Source organism: Strigops habroptila, chromosome 11 (assembly GCF_004027225.2).
Source record: "Strigops habroptila isolate Jane chromosome 11, bStrHab1.2.pri, whole genome shotgun sequence".
Classification (NCBI taxonomy): domain Eukaryota; kingdom Metazoa; phylum Chordata; class Aves; order Psittaciformes; family Psittacidae; genus Strigops; species Strigops habroptila.
Genome location: NC_046360.1, coordinates 14,282,928 through 14,301,902, shown reverse-complemented (window position 1 = coordinate 14,301,902; position 18,975 = coordinate 14,282,928). Strand labels below are relative to the sequence as shown.

At 55.6% G+C, this 18,975-nt stretch overlaps 1 protein-coding gene across 2 annotated transcripts in view; it reads right to left on the bottom strand.

Annotated features, from left to right (window-relative positions):
* The window catches only part of OSBP2 (oxysterol binding protein 2), an 82,215-nt gene that overhangs the window by 58,320 nt on the left and 4,920 nt on the right, over nt 1–18,975 (bottom strand). Inside the window, exon 2 of one of the 2 annotated variants that reach the window (XM_030501231.2) lies at nt 14,906–14,983. The exons of the other annotated variant lie outside the window; for it this stretch is intronic. Coding sequence (XP_030357091.2) covers nt 14,906–14,983 — 78 coding nt within the window. The remainder of the gene's footprint in view (nt 1–14,905; nt 14,984–18,975) is intronic. 2 annotated transcript variants of the gene reach the window in all.

The following is an 18,975-nucleotide window of genomic DNA, read 5'->3' as shown; positions in this document are numbered from 1 at the left end:
AATACTGCCAAAATGCATAGAGTCACAGGCTTGTCCAGCCTGGAGAAGAGAAGGCTCCTTAAGGGGAGACCTTAGAGCAGCTCCAGTGACTAAAGGGGCTACAAGAAACCTTCAGACAAGGCTTTGGACAAGGGCCTGCAGGGACCATGGGTTAACTTCAAACCCAGCGCACAGCCCGGTTCCATTTGCTTGCAGGAGGGGAGTGAACTGGCTCCAAACGAAATCAAGCTCTGATTTTCACTTCCAAAGTCACCCTCTTTGTGATGCAGCACACACTGATGTGTTCCCAGAAGGGATTACTTCCCCCCTTCGGAGAGCTGCTAAAATGATTTTCTCCTCTACACAAAACAAAGGTCTCCAAGGTGACTTCACTCAATCAACTCCAGTCACATTACCAGCCCTGCTCTCCCACCCAGAACACCATTTCAGCCCAGGTTTTTGTTCTTTAAGCTCCATTCTCATGCCAATCCGCACAGAAACCAATCCCTATCCATCAGCACCCCGACACGAGGCAGGCACCTGACCCAGCCCCGAGCCAACAACCAGCAACCTCCTCTGTCTGCATGGGGAGAGGCAGGAGGTGGAGGTGCCCTTGAGGAGCGCTGGTGGTGGGGTGGATCTGCTCATCACCACCAGCAGCCCAGCTGCTGTGTAACACAGCCCAGGCACATCTTCTGATCCTGGACTTCCTGCAGTAATCCCAGTGCTGCACATGTGGGAGAGGACCTGGGCTGGCTGCAACGGAGCCAAAGGGAGGTTAAACGTGGGCTCAGGCCACGCAGAGGTGGAGGCAGTTGAGTATCTGGGGTTTTTTTGCTGTTCCCTCACAAAGCTAATCCCAGAATCCCAGAATCCCAGCCTGGTTTGGGTTGAAGGGACCTTAAAGCTCCTCCAGTCCCAACCCCCTGCCACGGGCAGGGACACCTTCCACTAGAGCAGGTTGCTCCAAGCCCCTGTGTCCAACCTGGCCTTGAACACTGCCAGGGATGGGGCAGCCACAGCTTCTCTGGGCACCCTGTGCCAGCGCCTCAGCACCCTCACAGGGAACAACTTCTCCCTTATAGCCAACCTGAACTTCCCCTCTTTCAGCTTAAACCCATTCCTCCTTTTCTTATCACTACAGTCCCTATCTCGATAAGGACAAAGTGCCTGGAGGTGTTCAAGGCCCGAGCTTGCCATAGGGAGGCAGATCCCACAGCAGCACCCCAAGAACCGAGCACAGGACCTGACGGATTTGTTCTGACTGTTTGGTTACAGTCACAGGGTCAGTGAGATGTGTCCCCAGCATGCTCCATGCCCCTCATCCTATCACTACAATCCAATCAACTCTAACCCTAACCAGCCTGGATGTGGTTCTGGGTGACCTGATCTAGTTGAAGGTGTCCCTGGCAATGGCAGGGGGTTGGACTAAACGAGTTCTGAAGGTCCCTTCCAACCCAAACCATTCTGTGATTCTATGATGGATTTGCCTTCAGAGATCTCTAATGACAGCTGTGCAAGGGGGAGGATGAAGAGGACCGCCTCGCACGGAGCACGTGCCAACAGGCGCAGCGAGAGGGGCTCTGCGTCTCCTGGAACACAGGATAAAGGTTACCTGTGGGTGTTAGAAAGCAGGAGGAGTAAAGAACATCCGGCAAGGGGGAAGCCAATGACCCAGGTAAACATAACCCCTTCCCCAGAGCCCGGCAGCGAGATGCTCAGAGCCCCACGGCAGCTCCATGTGAGTCCTGAGGTACCAGCCAAGGCACAGGCTCCACTGGGAACGTGGCTCGGACTCAATAGCCATCAACTGCAGAGACATGGCACATGGATTGCTCCCCAAACCCCTCCTGTGGCAGGAATGGGGCTTCCCTGTGAGGGTGCTGAGGCGCTGGCACAGGGTGCCCAGAGAAGCTGTGGCTGCCCCATCCCTGGCAGTGTTCAAGGCCAGGTTGGACACAGGGGCTTGGAGCAACCTGCTCTAGTGGAAGGTGTCCCTGCCCGTGGCAGGGGGTTGGGACTGGAGGAGCTTTAAGGTCCCTTCAACCCAAACCAGGCTGGGATTCTATGAATTACGATCACCAGAAAGGAGATTTCTTACTCTAAAAGCATCAATATACTATCATGATGCCAGCAGGTCCCTATTTCAGCAGCCAAATCTCCTCTGTGTGCACGCAGGGATCCCAATTCCTGCACACACGGATCAGAGGATGCTGCTCTGAACACAGCTGAAAAGCTGCTTCAGCTGCTTTCATACCACAAACCTAAACATACAGAGCTTGACAAGACAACTCCTCAGCATCAGGTACTTAAAAAGGCCTTTGGTATAAAACTCCCGGAGTCTTAATTTTAGCAACTCCTACTCTGCAGCCTGACAGATGAGCCACACACCACAGTGCCATCAGAGAACAGCAAGTCACCATGGAAAGCCCTGTTTTCCAGTTCTGAGGCTGCTCAGGCCGCCAGCGCTATGCAAAAGATGCTCCCACTAAGACATCTTTCTATATATAAAACCTTGAACCTCCTTTGTAAGAGCTCTGAAGACAGACTGATAAACAGAGCCAAGAGAAGAAGGGGGGAAAGTACATAAGAAGATGGTTTTCATCTCCCAGCTCCATAGCTTTGGTTGCAGCAATATCACAACAGCCCTAGATTAACCTGCAGATGCTGGCACGATGCTCATAGGGATATTTTAATTACAGCTGTGTGGCTCTGTGGGAAGTTAATAGAACACAGCAAGAAATGAAGAGCCCCAGAGCTCACACCCTGCTCCCAAACACCGCTCACATCCAGCAACAAAGCACGGTGGATGCTCCTGGGATCTCTCTGCTCAGATGGACCTGCTGGAGCGAGGCCAGAGGAAGCCCCGGAGCTGCTGCGAGGGCTGGAGCAGCTCTGCTCTGGAGCCAGGCTGAGAGAGCTGGGCTGGGGCAGCCTGGAGAAGAGAAGGCTCCTGAAGGGGACACCTTAGAGCAGCTCCAGTGCCCAAAGGGGCTGACACAATATCAGTTATAGCCCAAAAAAACGACCTTCTGACATGTCTCCTGTCTCCTCCCGGAGATCCCTCTCCCATGATGTCAAGCTCCCGTGCTTGCTGCGGGCCTCAGGAACCAGCACTCCTGAGCCTACACCTTCAATGCTCAATTCCCATCTTACCACTCCCCCAGCCCCTTCTCTCCAGTGCAGAGGTCACTCCAGGGCTCAAACCTCAGCGTCCACCTCCCGACAGCCTCGGTGAACACGGGGTGAGCAGCACGCAAGGACTCACAGGTTCTGCTCTGCCCTATTCCTGACATCCTTCAACTTGGGGTTTCTCTCACCGTGGTTACTCCACAAGCACATTTGGGCACATCCATCAGAGGCCGCACCTGAACTTCCAATTCTCTGACCACACACTTTGGGGAATTCACCCTGCTGAGAGCGGGGATGCTGGAGCCAGCACGCTCCCGAGCAGCCATCGAGCATCCTTCCCTTGGGAAAGCAGCACCAAGGGTTTGAACAGGAATCTGCTGTGACTGCAGCCCTGGCAACAGGCACCGCCAGACACGCGAGACCATTCTCCAGGTTGTCCCTCAGCTGCCTGGTCCCCGTCTGCCAACCAGGAAACGTTCCAGTTTAAATGGCATTTACAGGGAAACCTACTGCTGCTGCCGCGCAGCCTCGCGGGGGTTTCCATCCCCTCAGCGCTCTCTGGAGCTGTCACAGCTCACACCAGGCAGCTGATGCTCTGCAAAGCTTACTGCCCACGTTTGAGCTTAGAGCGTAGGTTGAGGAACAGCCTCTCCAGCATCACCAGCACCAGCGGCATCACCAGCACCATCAGCAACACCACAATAGCCGGTTCCTGTAGCTCATGTGCTTCGGGTGGGTTGATCAACACAGCCCAGGGACAGCCCATCCAACCTGGCCTTGAACACTGCCAGGGATGGGGCAGCCACAGCTTCTCCGGGCACCCTGTGCCAGTGTCCCACCATGCTCACAGGGAAGAGCTTCCTATGGTATGAAGCTGGACACAAATCCCAGATCCATCACTGGAGCTGGCAAACAGACACCTCGGGGAGCTTTTGGCTGTCATATGTCAACAGAACTATGGACCTGGGCTTCTGCAGCAGTGCTGCAAATCACCCCCAAACCCCAACCCCAGCACAGCCAGAAGGAAATGCTGCACCACTCCAGCACGAACCCAGCAACTCAGGGTGCCCCCCAGCACACCAGGAGACTTGGGAAGGTTAGGATTGATGAACACGTTGGTCTGGAGATGCCGGCACACCTCTGGTGTCAAAGCAGCTCAAGGACCCAAATCACACCTCACAGCCCAAGAACTGAAGGGTGCTGCAGCAAGACACTGCGCCACCCACCCCTGAACACCCCCATCCTGCTGCCCCCGCTGCAGCCCCACACTCAGGCAGCCCAGCATCCCCTCAAGCTGAGCACTCGCACGCCACCAGGTGAACACCCCCGGGGGCTGCATCCCTTCCCCGCTTCTCTCTGCAAGACAATGAGGATAAACGTTTCCATCCCGATCTATCCAGAAGAGAGCACGGCAGGAGACACGCACAGGGCAGCATGTGGGCTGCAAAGCAACACATCCCCACTTAGGAGGCACGTCCCCACGTCGAGAGGTCCTGGTCCTGCAGCTGCTCCAGCTCCCTGACAGCACATCCCCTCCCGTGGGGAAAGGGGAGTCCCTGCACCGGCAGCTCGGGAGCAGCAGAGCACATCCCGACCAGGGAGCCCAGGGGGTTCCTCTGCAGAGAGATGTGGAAGAGCATCACTCTGCAAAGCACAGTGGTCCAAGACCCTGCATTGCATGAGGAAGAAATCCTTTACCATGACGGTGGTGAGGCACTGGCACAGGTTGCCCAGAGAGGTGGTGGATGCTCCACCCCGGAGACATTCCAGGCCAGGCTGGATGTGATTCTGAGCAACCTGATCTAGTTGAAGATGTCCCTGCTCATTGCACGGGTTGGACTAGATGAGCTCTGAATGTCCCTTCCAACCCAAACTGTGCTGTGATTCTGTGATTCTGTGGATATAAGGGTGAAATGGGGCAGGTAGTGTTGTAACTACAAGAAAAAAAACTCAAATGCACATCGAGGCTCATTTAAACGTGGGTGTTGTTCTGATCAAGTGGTACATCACAAACAGAGAACACCCAACTATAAACAGCTCAAAGCATCCTCCAGCTGAGCCTCTCACTGCTGACATTTCTACCAACATCTCAAGACAAGGCAGGGATTTAACCCAGGAACCTGCAGAGCTCCCAAATCTGGGTTTGAGCGACAAGACGTTTCATTCCCATTAACACTGCACACAACATGAAGCCCATTTTCTAGTAGCCAAAGTGTAGACCCCTCTTACCACCCCATGCCTGACTTACAGGGACCAGCCTCATCTCTGCTTCCACTTCCTCAGCTCTACGGACACCTGGAAACATTCAGAAGTTCAGACAAAAAACACTTTTTTAACTCCTGTCCCCTGTGTAAGAGAAGGAATCACAGAATCATAGGTCACAGAATCCCAGAATCCCAGCTTGGTTTGTGTTGGAAGAGACCTTAAAGCTCCTCCAGCTCCAACCCCTGCCACGGGCAGGGACACCTTCCACTAGAGCAGGTTGCTCCAAGCCCCTGTGTCCAACCTGGCCTTGAACACTGCCAGGGATGGGGCAGCCACAGCTTCTCTGGGAAAAGTCTGTGCCAGCGCCTCAGCACCCTCACAGGGAAGAGCTTCTGCCTCAGAGCTCATCTCAATCTCCCCTCGGGCAGGTTAAAGCCATTCCCCCTTGTCCTATCACTCCAGTCCCTGATGAAGGTTCCTCTCCAGCATCCTTGTAGCCCCCTTCAGACACTGGAAGCTGCTCTGAGGTCTCCAGCAGCTTCTCTTCTCCAGGCTGAACCGCCCCAATGTTCTCAGCCTGTCTCCATACGGGAGGTGCTCCAGCCCCTGATCATCCTCGTGGCCTCCTCTGCGCTTGCTCCAACAGCTCCGTGTCCTTATGCTGAGGACGCCAGCACTGCACACAGTGCTGCAAGGGGGGTCTCACAGAGCAGAGCAGAGGGGCAGGATCCCCTTCCTCAATCTGCTGCTCATGCTCTGGGGATCAGCCCAGCACACAGAAGCTGGAAGCTTCACAGATGACACCTCGCTGCTGCTGCTTCCACCACTCACCTCTCCCAGCTCGGAGATTAAGACCTATTTTCCCTACTATATCTTCATGGATTAAGTTGAAACACTTACTCATTCCACTTTCCCATCAGACCGGAAAATATCATCTCGTTAACTAAGCGAAGGGCTCTGCAGCCACAGAGCAATATTTCTACCAGCTGCAAAACTGGGAAATACCTTTAAAAGAAGCTGCAGAGGCTGCTGCAGGCAGAGGCAGGGCCAGAAATCACGGACAGGGATACAAAACCAGCAGAACCGGGCAAGGCAGCAGCTGGGTCAGACGAGAGGAAGAGCAATGCTCCGCAATGCTTTCAGCACCTTTCTCTTGTAAGATGCTGCAGAACAGGCAGCACGTGGCTCATCAGGCTGATCCCTCTCTTAACAAACTGAGGCTGGAGATTTCTCCCAAGGGATTTTGTTCCATTACTAGGAGTTGGGACCACACAAAAGCCAAGGCAGCCACAAGCCCCTGCAGTGCAGGATAAGCCATTGGTGCCCTGGCGCCGAGCAGCAAGGCTCTTCCCATGGGATGCTGCTCTCTGCTCGCCTCACACAAAGCACAGACCGACTGTGGACAATGCACAAGGGTTTCCACAGGGAATCCACAGCCTAACCAGACCGGCTGGATGAGGTGGAGCTCTCCATGCTCCGGGCACACCGGCGGTGCCGCAGCGCAGGGACAGGAGCCGCACTCCCCGTCTCGCCCCAGTGACAAAGGCCTGTTGTGCCACCGCCACCCCCCCGGGCAGCGGCTCCCCCCCACCACACGCCAGCTTTCAGCGCCGTGCCACCAGTGCTCAGGGAGCTCCGAGCCCCCGCAGCTCCCCCACGCTGAGATCTGGCGCTCCATCCTCACCCTGTCCTGGATACAGGAACACCTGAACCACCCCCTGCAGAGCATGTTACAGACACCCAAGCGCACGAGCACCCCATGGCATGTGTGCTATGAACTGGGGTTTTGCGCATCCTTTGTTCGGAACACCCGCAGCCAGTGAACTCTGCATCCACTTTTAGGCACAAGCAATCCCAAATAGCACTTGAAAACTGGATTCCTGTTGAGGCCAAACACTCATGTGCCTGCAGTTAGGGGGTGGAAGCACAGACACCAAACCTCCTGGTTCGAGGAGGAAGGATTTTGACGCTGACTCAATGCCAGCACACAAATGCCCCAGAGGAAGCGGGCGCGTGGCTCGGGCAGTGAGCGGCGTTCCCTGTCAGCACATCACCAGCTGCTTCAGCTCGCACAAACCACAGGCTCCATGTGACAAACAGCTCAGACCATGTTGTTTTCCTTCCTCTTTTTGCCTTCACCAAACCTACCACATCACAAACCAACCCCAAACAAGCATATGCCGCGCTGAGATTGCTGCAGAAACAGCCGATTTAGTGCTATTTAAAGGCCGATTAATCCGGCACTGGCCACAGTCGGGATAGGCACAGATTAGGAGCACTCAGGTTTCAGGGACAAAGCCTGCAATCCTGGCTGTGATCCTCATCCTGCAGCACAGGAATTGCCCCCCAACCCATCCAGCAGCTTCCCAAGCTGAGCCTGGAATAAGCCCCTAAACACCCCAGGACACAGCACCGCCGAGCCTCAGCCAGCACCGCACAAGGAAGGATTTAGGGCTGACCTGACTAACCCTCCCCTAGAAACTCAGGGATGCAGTAAGCGGAGCAATCCAGACTTCACAGTCCTTTCCTGACCAGACCATCTTGTACATCTGCATGCTCTGCCAGCAGTGAGTTTTCCATGACTCACTGGTACATGAAGATGCCTCCAACCTCAAAGTGCTGACACCAGCAAAATGGACTCGTGAGATGTTGCATTAAACCTTTATGGCCCAGAGCATCCGGGATGAGCGCAAAGCCTTGTCCTGCACTGCAGTGCTGGGAGGAGCACGTCCTTCTGACAAATAACCTTCCCCCAGCTCCCCTAGAGGTTTGTGAAGCAGAGAGAGACAAGGTGTTGGGTGAGGAGAAGCTCCCCATGACCCAGCTTCAGTGTGTGCTTGAGCCCAGAACCCCGCCATGTGCTGGGCTGCACCCCCAGAGCGTGAGCCGCAGGTCAGGGAGGGGATCCTGCCCCTCTGCTGCGCTCTGGGGAGACCACCCCTGCAGTCCTGACCCAGCTCTGGGGCAACAGCACAAGAGGGACATGGAGCTGCTGGAGCGAGGCCAGAGGAGGCCCCGGAGCTGCTGCGAGGGCTGGAGCAGCTCTGCTCTGGAGCCAGGCTGAGAGAGCTGGGCTGGGGCAGCCTGGAGAAGAGAAGGCTCCTGAAGGGGACACCTTAGAGCAGCTCCAGGGCCTAAAGGGGGCTACAAGGATGCTGGAGAGGGACCTTCATCAGGGACTGGAGTGATAGGACAAGGGGGAATGGCTTTAACCTGCCAGAGGGGAGACTGAGATGAGCTCTGAGGCAGAAGCTCTTCCCTGTGAGGGTGCTGAGGCGCTGGCACAGGGTGCCCAGAGAAGCTGTGGCTGCCCCATCCCTGGCAGTGTTCAAGGCCAGGTTGGACACAGGGGCTTGGAGCAACCTGCTCTAGTGGAAGGTGTCCCTGCCCATGGCAGGGGTTGGAGCTGGAGGAGCTTTAAGGTCCCTTCCAACACAAACCAGGCTGTGACTCTATGAAAGCTCAGCTGTGGCAAGAAGGTGATAATAAGGCAGCATCAGAGCAGTGCAGGACGTGGTTTTACAAAGGGACTCATGTTGGGTCGTTTATGAAACAAATGAAAAAATAAAACAAAGTTAAAAACCCAAAACCCAAACCCCGTTACAGAGAGCCCCCCCTGCTCTCCCCGGCCGTGCTATCTCCCCTCCCCTCTGCAGAGGCTGGTGGTGGCCCTGGCTGATAAGGTCATGAGCCCTGTCAACAGGGCACCAGCAGAGCTCTGGAGGCCACTGTCTTGGGTGAGCAGCACCACGTGCTCCTCAAGGTGACCCGGCCCCTTGTTCTGCAGGGCAGGGGCAGCTCTCCACGCTGGTGTGACACCACACACAGCCCTGCTCCACCACAACACTGCTTAATGGATGAGGCTTGGAGCAACCTGATCTGCTGGAAGCAAGGAAACGTGTCCAGCTCTACCACCAGCACATCCTACTTCTGGTAAACCTCTTCCTCAGAGGTCAGTGTGGGCAGCTCCCTCCCTTTCACACCCAAGTCAAGTTGCTGGTTAGGGAGCATGAAATTCCTGCCTCTGTCTGAGCAGAAAGGGGAGCACGGACTTGAGAACTGAGACACTTACGTGCAGAAGGTACCTCCATGATCTCCATTACCTATGAAGTGATCGAGCAGCCTTCAAGGACACGTTCCTGAGGCGTGCAGAGGTCAGTGATCCAGTGAACAGCATTTGGTTCCATAAGGAAGGACTGATGAAACAGAGAGGGGAAACTGCAAGCAGGCTGTTAAACCATGTCTGCAATGTGAGTGCATGGGGCAGGGTGACACAGGGTAAGATCTTTGCCATTCCTTATGACACAACCCAAAAAATAAACTTTGGCAGCAGCTTGTCAGCCGCAGGAGATGCCAAGAGCTTCCATAACATAGAAACTGAGAGTTAACTGCTTAGTGACCCATGGCTCAGACTGGGAAATCTCCTGGATCAAATACTGCAGGTGCCCAAGGGACCTTAGAGAACCACTTCTGGATAGACCTGACACATCCCCACTCTGGGGAGACCCCCCCTGCAGTCCTGGTCCAGCTCTGGGGCAACAGCACAAGAGGGACATGGAGCTGCTGGAGCGAGGCCAGAGGAGGCCCCGGAGCTGCTGCGAGGGCTGGAGCAGCTCTGCTCTGGAGCCAGGCTGAGAGAGCTGGGCTGGGGCAGCCTGGAGAAGAGAAGGCTCCTGAAGGGGAGACCTTAGAGCAGCTCCAGTGCCTAAAGGGGCTGCAGGAAAGCTGGAGAGGGGCTTTGGACAAGGGCCTGTAGGGACAGGCCAAGGGGAATGGCTTTAACCTGCCAGAGGGGAGATTGAGATGAGCTCTGAGGCAGAAGCTCTTCCCTGTGAGGGTGCTGAGGCGCTGGCACAGGGTGCCCAGAGAAGCTGTGGCTGCCCCATCCCTGGCAGTGTTCAAGGCCAGGTTGGACACAGGGGCTTGGAGCAACCTGCTCTAGTGGAAGGTGTCCCTGCCCGGGGCAGGGGGTTGGAGCTGGAGGAGCTTTAAGGTCCCTTCAACCCAAACCAGGCTGGGATTCTGTGATTCTATGCTCTCAGTTGTGTCACCTGCAGGACCAGATGCCCAAAGCCAGACTTTCAGCACAAGTGCCCCCAGACCTCTTCCTGACCAGTCCCATTTCCATCCCCATCAGCCCATGAAGATGCACACGGCTCCTCAGGGGCAGTTCAAGGCAATCAGGGTTGAAGCACAGAAAAAAGTTACCATGATTAGAACAAGGTATAACTGTGAGGATTTATGCAGATATATGTGTATATATGATACAATTACTTCATTCTGTATCATGTCTATTGTATCATGTCATATGTTGTATTATCAGTAACATATTGTAATATTACATCTAATTTATATTGTATCCTGTAATTTGTCACGAAACTCAAAGAGCCCCAAGCAAGCCCGGGGTGACACTGTGTGTCTGCATCCGCCTGCACAGGACCGTGGGACTGCTCCTGGCAGTGGGGACCCCCCATTCCCCCACCCTGCACATGGGAATTCCCCTTGGGGGTCCGAGGCACACCCGTGCTCTGCGCTGGGATCGGTGCTTCTGTGGACACCGAGTGTGGATTACCAGGACCACAAGAGTTAAACATGTGGCCAAGAGGGCAGGCGAAGGCAGTGACCTCCACAGGGCCCTGCTGGGATGAGTTTCAGCTCGAAGCGAGTTTCCCAACAGCTCAGACCAGACTCTCAGTGTTATTTCAGGGCATGTGGTGCAAGAAAACTCTCGCAGCACCAGGAGCTGCTCGGAGCTTTCCAAGGCAGAAACATTCAATTGCTCCAGCACAGCCCCAGACCTGCCCCCTGCTTCACCAGCCTCCTGCTCCTGTGGGGACAGCCATGCACAGGTACCAGCCTCACAGGCAGCACTGCACAGGACACCTCCACATCTCCTCCAGAAGCTGCCATCCCATCCCATCCCATCCCTCTCCCCCACGCAGGCACGGCTGGCACCACAAAAGCATCCTTAGCACTTCATTCAAAGTCACTGCCTGCCAGTTCTTCGCAGGAGAGAGCAGCTCTGCTCTGGAGCCAGGCTGAGAGAGCTGGGCTGGGGCAGCCTGGAGAAGAGAAGGCTCCTGAAGGGGACACCTTAGAGCAGCTCCAGGGCCTAAAGGGGCTCCAGGAAAGCTGGAGAGGGGCTTTGGACAAGGGCCTGGAGGGACAGGACAAGGGGAATGGCTTTAACCTGCCAGAGGGGAGATTGAGATGAGCTCTGAGGCAGAAGCTCTTCCCTGTGAGGGTGCTGAGGCGCTGGCACAGGGTGCCCAGAGAAGCTGTGGCTGCCCCATCCCTGGCAGTGCCCAAGGCCAGGTTGGACACAGGGGCTTGGAGCAACCTGCTCTAGTGGAAGGTGTCCCTGCCCGTGGCAGGGGTTGGAACTGGAGGAGCTTTAAGGTCCCTTCAATCCAAACAGGCTGGGACACGATGACCTCAGCAGCCCTTTTGAGAAGCCCAGGCCTGGCGCAGGGGCTGCTATACAGGTACCATGAAGGCAAAGCAGCTGTTTAAGAGCAGAACCACCCTTTGCCCAAGCAGGCGCTTTGCCGGGTCAGACCCGTCTGCTGGGGCTCTGGGGCAGGATTTCACCAGCAGGTCCCACAGCCCCAGCGCAGGTCCAGGCCCTGGTGCTTCCTAAAGGGCATTAGAACCCTCTGACCAAGCACCCGTGTCCAGCAGTTCCCGTCACAGGGCAGGAACAGTTTATTTTTAGAGCTCAGGCTCAGCAGCATTCATTTCCGCAGCAGACACATCGAGCGGCTCTGACAGCTCCAGCACCGCGCTGCTGGGACACAACAAAGGCAAGGCTGTTTGTGGGGAGGACAATCTGAACCGGCCGGAGCAAGCAGAGAGCCAACGAACACAGGGGCAGCAGCAGCCAGTGTGCCAGGGCAGAACACACTGACGGGGAACAGGAAAAGCAGGAGGATACTCGCTGTGCGTGTCTCTGCAGCTCTGGGTGCGCGGATACACACCCCCAGTGCCGTATCAGAGGTGGGTAGTTACACCTTTGGAAACAAATATTGACCAGTACAGCTCAGCACCAGGAGGAACACCGCCTTCGGAAGCCTGCCCACAGCTTCAGAGATGGATTCTGTTGCACAGCTTTAAAGTAGAACATACTGAAGACCAGACATTTATAGAATCACAGAGTCATGGCTTGGTTTGTGTTGGAAGGAACCTTCAAGCTCCTCCAGTTCCAACCCCTGCCACAGGCAGGGACACCTTCCACTAGAGCAGGTTGCTCCAAGCCCCTGTGTCCAACCTGGCCTTGAACACACAAGTTCTAGAGGTGCATTTGTACTGGCTTCCAAGCCTCAAGGTGTCCTTCCCTCAATCCAGAGTGCCATGGAACGGGAAAGTCAATGCCAGACACAGGACGCGCCGGTGCCCCCGGCACTGCCAGGGCAAGCCACAGATGTGATGTGGCTTCTCCTCCTCCTCCATCAGCACCCAGACAGTGAAAACAAACTTACCAAGTTTCAAGCATCAGAACTCAAGCAGTGACAGAATGGTCCTTTAACCAGGGCTGGAGGCACCTCAGGAGGCCTCAGGTCCAATCTCCTCCTCAGAAGCAACCAGATCGGGTTGCTCAGGACCTTGTCTAGCCACAGCTTGAATACAGCCAAGAGTTTCCTTCACCTCTCCAGCCCCTACCCCAGTTTTCAGCCCCCACTCCCAATCAAAACATGTTTCCTTGTGTCCACATAGGATTTCCATGCTCTGGTACCAGCCCATTGCCTCACCCTGTCACAAGCAGAACCATGTCTCTCCACACCCTCCCACCATGGGCAGCAAGCAGGTCTCCCTCCCCTTCTCCTCCTCCCCTTCAGCCTTGGCCAGGGGACCCTGATGGGCTGAGCAGCGGGGATGGTCCCCTCCCTCGACATGTTAATGCAGCCAGAGAGGCTGCTGTCCTCTGACAGCCCCTGGTCACCTTGGTGTCTGCATGGACCTGCCAAGGGCTCTTCTGCACCCACCAAGGACTCTCCTGCCCTCGAGCCAGCTACTCCAGGGCTGGCATTTGCCACTGCTGAACATCACAAGGATCCATCACCCTGTTTCTGCCACAGTCCCTCTGAAACCCAGACATGCCTTCTCATGAGGCAACCTCTCTGCTGCCTTTGGGGTCATCCACAGCCTGGCTGTGGGGCACTCACCCATTAATAAACACATTATAAAGCAAATACCAGGACTAATGTGGTGTCACATCTCCAAAACAAAACAACTGCTCTGTTCAAACACTACGCACTAACAAGGATGAAGCCACGCATTGGTTATTCCTTGGCAGGGTATGGCCACCAAGAGCAGCAGCACCACACCAGCTTCCAAAGGGGGTCCCACATGTCACCCCAAGCCCATGAAGGTACCGCACAACTTAGAGCACGCCAAGCATGCTCCACACAGGTTACACAGCACTCAGGTGACTGTCTCCTTTTGCACCAGCACAAACTGACTGTTGGGTTGAGCACTCTATTCCCTCCACCTTATACAAATGACACCCAGGAGACATTCAAAGCTGGAGAGCCTGGAGCAGCCTCTCCCCAACACAGACCCAACTGGCAAGGAAAGGAACAAACCTGCATGGATGAAATAAAGGCACATCGTAGTTTCACCTGAGCACACACTAAACCCTGCAGAGCTTTGTGCTCCACATGCTCTGCTGGGAACACCTCAGCGGCAACGCAGGATAAACAGAATCCAGCTTCAGTCACAGGAGAGCACACACTTGGGAACAGCAAAGCTGAAGGTCTCAGTCCTTTAGAAATGAAGGACAGGACTTGTGAAGTGCACAGCCCTGACACTTCACCACCGAGCAGCCACCTCCCAGTGCCTCCAAAAGGACTTCAAATCCAAAGCTTAACAAACACTTCACTAACACTGAACCAGCTGCAGGCCCAGCTGGCACCCGCCTGCTGCTCATCACCTCCACAGACCCACAGAGTCACAGCCTGGTTTGTGGTGAAGGGACCTTAAAGCTCCTCCAGCTCCAACCCCCTGCCACGGGCAGGGACACCTTCCACTAGAGCAGGTTGCTCCAAGCCCCTGTGTCCAACCTGGCCTTGAACACTGCCAGGGATGGGGCAGCCACAGCTTCTCTGGGAAAAGTCTGTGCCAGCGCCTCAGCACCCTCACAGGGAAGAGCTTCTGCCTCAGAGCTCATCTCAATCTCCCCTCTGGCAGGTTAAAGCCATTCCCCTTGGCCTGTCCCTACAGGCCCTTGTCCAAAGCCCCTCTCCAGCTTTCCTGGAGCCCCTTTAGGCACTGGAGCTGCTCTAAGGTGTCCCCTTCAGGAGCCTTCTCTTCTCCAGGCTGCCCCAGCCCAGCTCTCTCAGCCTGGCTCCAGAGCAGAGCTGCTCCAGCCCTCGCAGCAGCTCCGGGGCCTCCTCTGGCCTCACTCAAGCAGGTCCAGAGGAGGCCACGAAGATGATCAGAGGATTTTTAAGCCAAAAAGGTGCTTCTCTAATCATGCCATCTCCCCTCATGCACAGCCCATGTGGAGGTAAGGAGTGTGTCTCTGTCCGACTGGCATGAGCACATCTCCATCACCCGTGTCCACTCTGCAGCCCAATACACCCAAACTCACCCCATCCTCCGGGCTGGCGCCGGGGTACTTTTCACATGCTTCCAAGCGGAGCCATCACTCCTGACAGTTGCTGAAGACCTGAAAAAAAAAGTTGGTGGAGCCACCCCTGTGCACTTCACAGGAGAAGAGACACATCCAAAGCCCTGCGGGTTCCCAGCACTGGGGAAGGAGTTGCCAAGGATATCGTGTGCTGTGACAAACACTTAATCCTGTGCTGGGATGAGTGATGGGCACAAAGCACCGAGTCAGCTGGGAAGAGCCCGACACGGCGCTCTGCAGCACAGCCCAGCATCGCCCAGCTCTGCAGGGAGCAGCCCTGGGGAGACCGAGCCAGGACCTGAGCGTGTGCCCAGCAGCAGGAGGGACAGTGTCCTCCCAGGCAGCTCTGCTGCCCCTGGGTTATTGCTGCAACCCTGGAACCACACCTGAGAGCCAGGCCAGGGAGAGCAGCAGTTTGTTGTTCTTTAGAAGAGCATGCAGCCACCGTGCTCCATATCCCTATGGATTGACAGCCTGAACACAAAAAGCTTGTGCATTAAGATCAGCAGCTCAGGGAGGGGATCCTGCCCCTCTGCTGTGCTCTGGAGAGACCCCCCCTGCAGCCCTCACCCAGCTCTGGGGCAACAGCACAAGAGGGACATGGAGCTGCTGGAGCGAGGCCAGAGGAGGCCCCGGAGCTGCTGCGAGGGCTGGAGCAGCTCTGCTCTGGAGCCAGGCTGAGAGAGCTGGGCTGGGGCAGCCTGGAGAAGAGAAGGCTCCTGAAGGGGAGACCTTAGAGCAGCTCCAGTGCCTAAAGGGGCTCCAGCAATCCTGTGAGCTTTAAGCCCCCTCACACCCACACTAGTTTGTGACTATGCAAGGCAGGACTGCTGGATGCGGGGCAGACACATGTGATAACTCCCCTCTGACACACACAAGCCAGCCAATGCTGCTTACACTGCAAACATTCCATCACTGTGCAGCACTATTTGCTCCACGATGTAACTTGGGAGCAGCAGCGGACCCAGCAGTGCTGCAATGTGACACAGGGATGAGAACATCACCTGGTGACAGCAGGAGGCCGGGAGGACCGAGAGCAACGTGCCACATTTCCAAACAGCCCTGAAGCAAGCCCAGGCTTGCAAAGGTGACGTGAGTCGTGTAAGTGCCTGGAACAGAGGATATTTAGAATCATAGAATGGTTTGGGTTGAAGGGACCTTAAAGCTCATCCAGCTCCAACCCCCTGCCCCGGGCAGGGACACCTTCCACTAGAGCAGGTTGCTCCAAGCCCCTGTGTCCAACCTGGCCTTGAACACTGCCAGGGATGGGGCAGCCACAGCTTCTCTGGGCACCCTGTGCCAGCGCCTCAGCACCCTCACAGGGAAGAGCTTCTGCCTCAGAGCTCATCTCAATCTCTCCTCTGGCAGGTTAAAGCCATTCCCCTTGGCCTGGCCCTACAGTTCTATCACTACGGGCCCCCTCCAGCATCCTTGTAGCCCCCTTCAGACACTGGAAGCTGCTCTGAGGTCTCCAGCAGCTTCTCTTCTCTAGGCTGAACAGCCCCAATGCTCTCAGCCTGTCTCCATACGGGAGCTGCTCCAGTCCCTGATCATCCTCGTGGCCTCCTCTGGACTTGCTCCAACAGCTCCATGTCATTCTTATGCTGAGGACACCAGCACTGCACACAGTGCTGCAAGTGGGGTCTCATGAGAGCAGAGCAGAGGGGCAGATCCCTTCCCTGTACCTGCTGCTCACGCTCTGGGGATCAGCCCAGGATACGGTTGGTTTCTGGGCTCCGAGCACACACTAACCGTTGTTCTGCTCTTACCCCGGTGCTGCCACTGCCAATGGACTCATGTCTGCCCCGTGGTACCACGCTTTCAGTTTGCATCTTCACTTGTGGGGTTGATTCCTGCATTGCCTGAAGGCTCAGCACTGGCCTGTGTGAGTCAGCAGCCACTGACCCCACAGCAAGCAGCACGCCCAGCTTTGCTGTCCTCCAGCCCTGACCCTGCCGCCCACCCTGCAGCCCTCAGACACTGACACGAGTCATTATTAAACACGCTTTTCACCCTAATCCAAACCAAGGCTGACACAAAGCATAGCAGGATCCCTGCCAAGCTGCCACAGGAACGATTACAAGAATTGAACGGCATCATGAAGAAGACCTGAAGGGGAATGTAACACCTCCAGCGAGCACAAGTTTTGGAGCACTATCCCATTTAGGGGACAAACCTGCAGGCTGTCGCAGCAGGACGAGCTCCTGCCCTCTGATAGCAGCCTGGGGCTGCTCACGTCTCAGGGTGATGACCGATTTGCTGGCCATGAGCAGTAGATCCACACAAAGCAAAGGGCTCTGCTACCACCACGCACTGAAGTTACCTCAAATCACTTGAGTACGTTCCAATGCAATTCATGTAAAGCACAGAACAATACAGGAAACTCAACAGTCTGACTTGCTGCAAAACAGAAATCAACCTACAGGTGATGGAAGTGCAGGTTGTTGAGGAGCAATGAACTCTGCACGTTGTGCTGCCTGGAAACTCCTCTTCAGGAGGAGCTCGGGCAGGTTAAAGCATTTACTGCAAGGGAAAACCCAGCAGGTTTCTCACATTACTTCTGACAAGAAGGATCAGCTCCTTCACCAGTGATTCACTGTGGCACCAGGGTGACAAGCTCAAATTGAAACCTGTAACTGGAGCAAGCAGGGTCAGAGCTGAATTCATATTACCCTGGCAAAGAACAGGCATAGGAGCTACAGCCACAGGGAGGTGATGCCATCACCTCGGCGAGCCTGCGCCAGCCGTGCCGAGGGAGACAGCCCCAAGCTGACGGCAGTGTCTGAGGGGAGCAGCAGCCACCCCACACAGCCCCTGGGCTGCGACGGGCAGAGCTGACACAGCACCAGCACATGGGGAAAAGCACAGGACCGGAGCAGTGACCTTCCTCTGCCCCTGCAGAGGACGGGGCAAAGGCTGCAGCGAAGGTGGAACTGCACCAACGTGTTCTCCAGCAACTAAAGCTGGAGCAATTGAGACCAGAAGGGTGACAGGCACCTTCCTCTCCATAAGCACCCAAGCAGCTGAGCCCACAACCATGCTTCAGGAGCAAACAGCTCCAGGAGCTACAGTTGCAGTGTGACAGTTCACAGTGCAGATCACCTTAAGACAGCAAGACAGGCTGGAGTCGCTCTGCACAGAGCCACAGGCATTGCCCCTCTCAAAGCTTCAGCTCTGCATAAGACAAACCAGTTACTTTGCTCCAGTTCCATCAAACGAAGCATTTGGGCCAGTACATCTGATTTAAGATTATATGGGTGGAAATAAAGCATCGAGACAGTTGACAGCTCTCGTGCTGCTGGGACGTGCTGGGCCTGGCTGGAGCTGGGCGAGCGCCGTGTCCCCAGTGACAGAGCACAGAGAGGAGCTCCCCCAGAAACAGGAAAAGGATGAACAAGGATGGACAGCAAAGTGCCACAGGGATAAAGTGAGTGTCAGCTGAAAACAGGGTGAGAGGAACACATTATTTAAAACAAGTAGCTCAAAGTCACCATGCAGCTACACAGCTGCCCTCAACACCTGCATGCTCCAGCACCACAAGGATGGCCAACAGAGAAGGACATCCTTCCGCTTAAAGGGGCTCCAGGAAACCTGGAGAGGGGCTTTGGACAAGGGCCTGTAGGGACAGGACAAGGGGAATGGCTTTAACCTGCCAGAGAGGAGACTGAGATGAGCTCTGAGGCAGAAGCTCTTCCCTGTGAGGGTGCTGAGGCGCTGGCACAGGGTGCCCAGAGAAGCTGTGGCTGCCCCATCCCTGGCAGTGTTCAAGGCCAGGTTGGACACAGGGGCTTGGAGCAACCTGCTCTAGTGGAAGGTGTCCCTGCCCGTGGCAGGGGCTGGAACTGGAGGAGCTTTAAGGTCCCTTCAGCCCAAACCAGGCTGGGATTCTGGGATTCTATGACATTCAGCTGCTCCTACATCTGCGGAGGGACCAGCTATTACAAAAATCATTCTAGGAAAGCATCTCTCTCCTCATTTCATAATGTACAAACTAAATAGAAGGAAACATTTTACCCCCGAGGGTTGTCCAA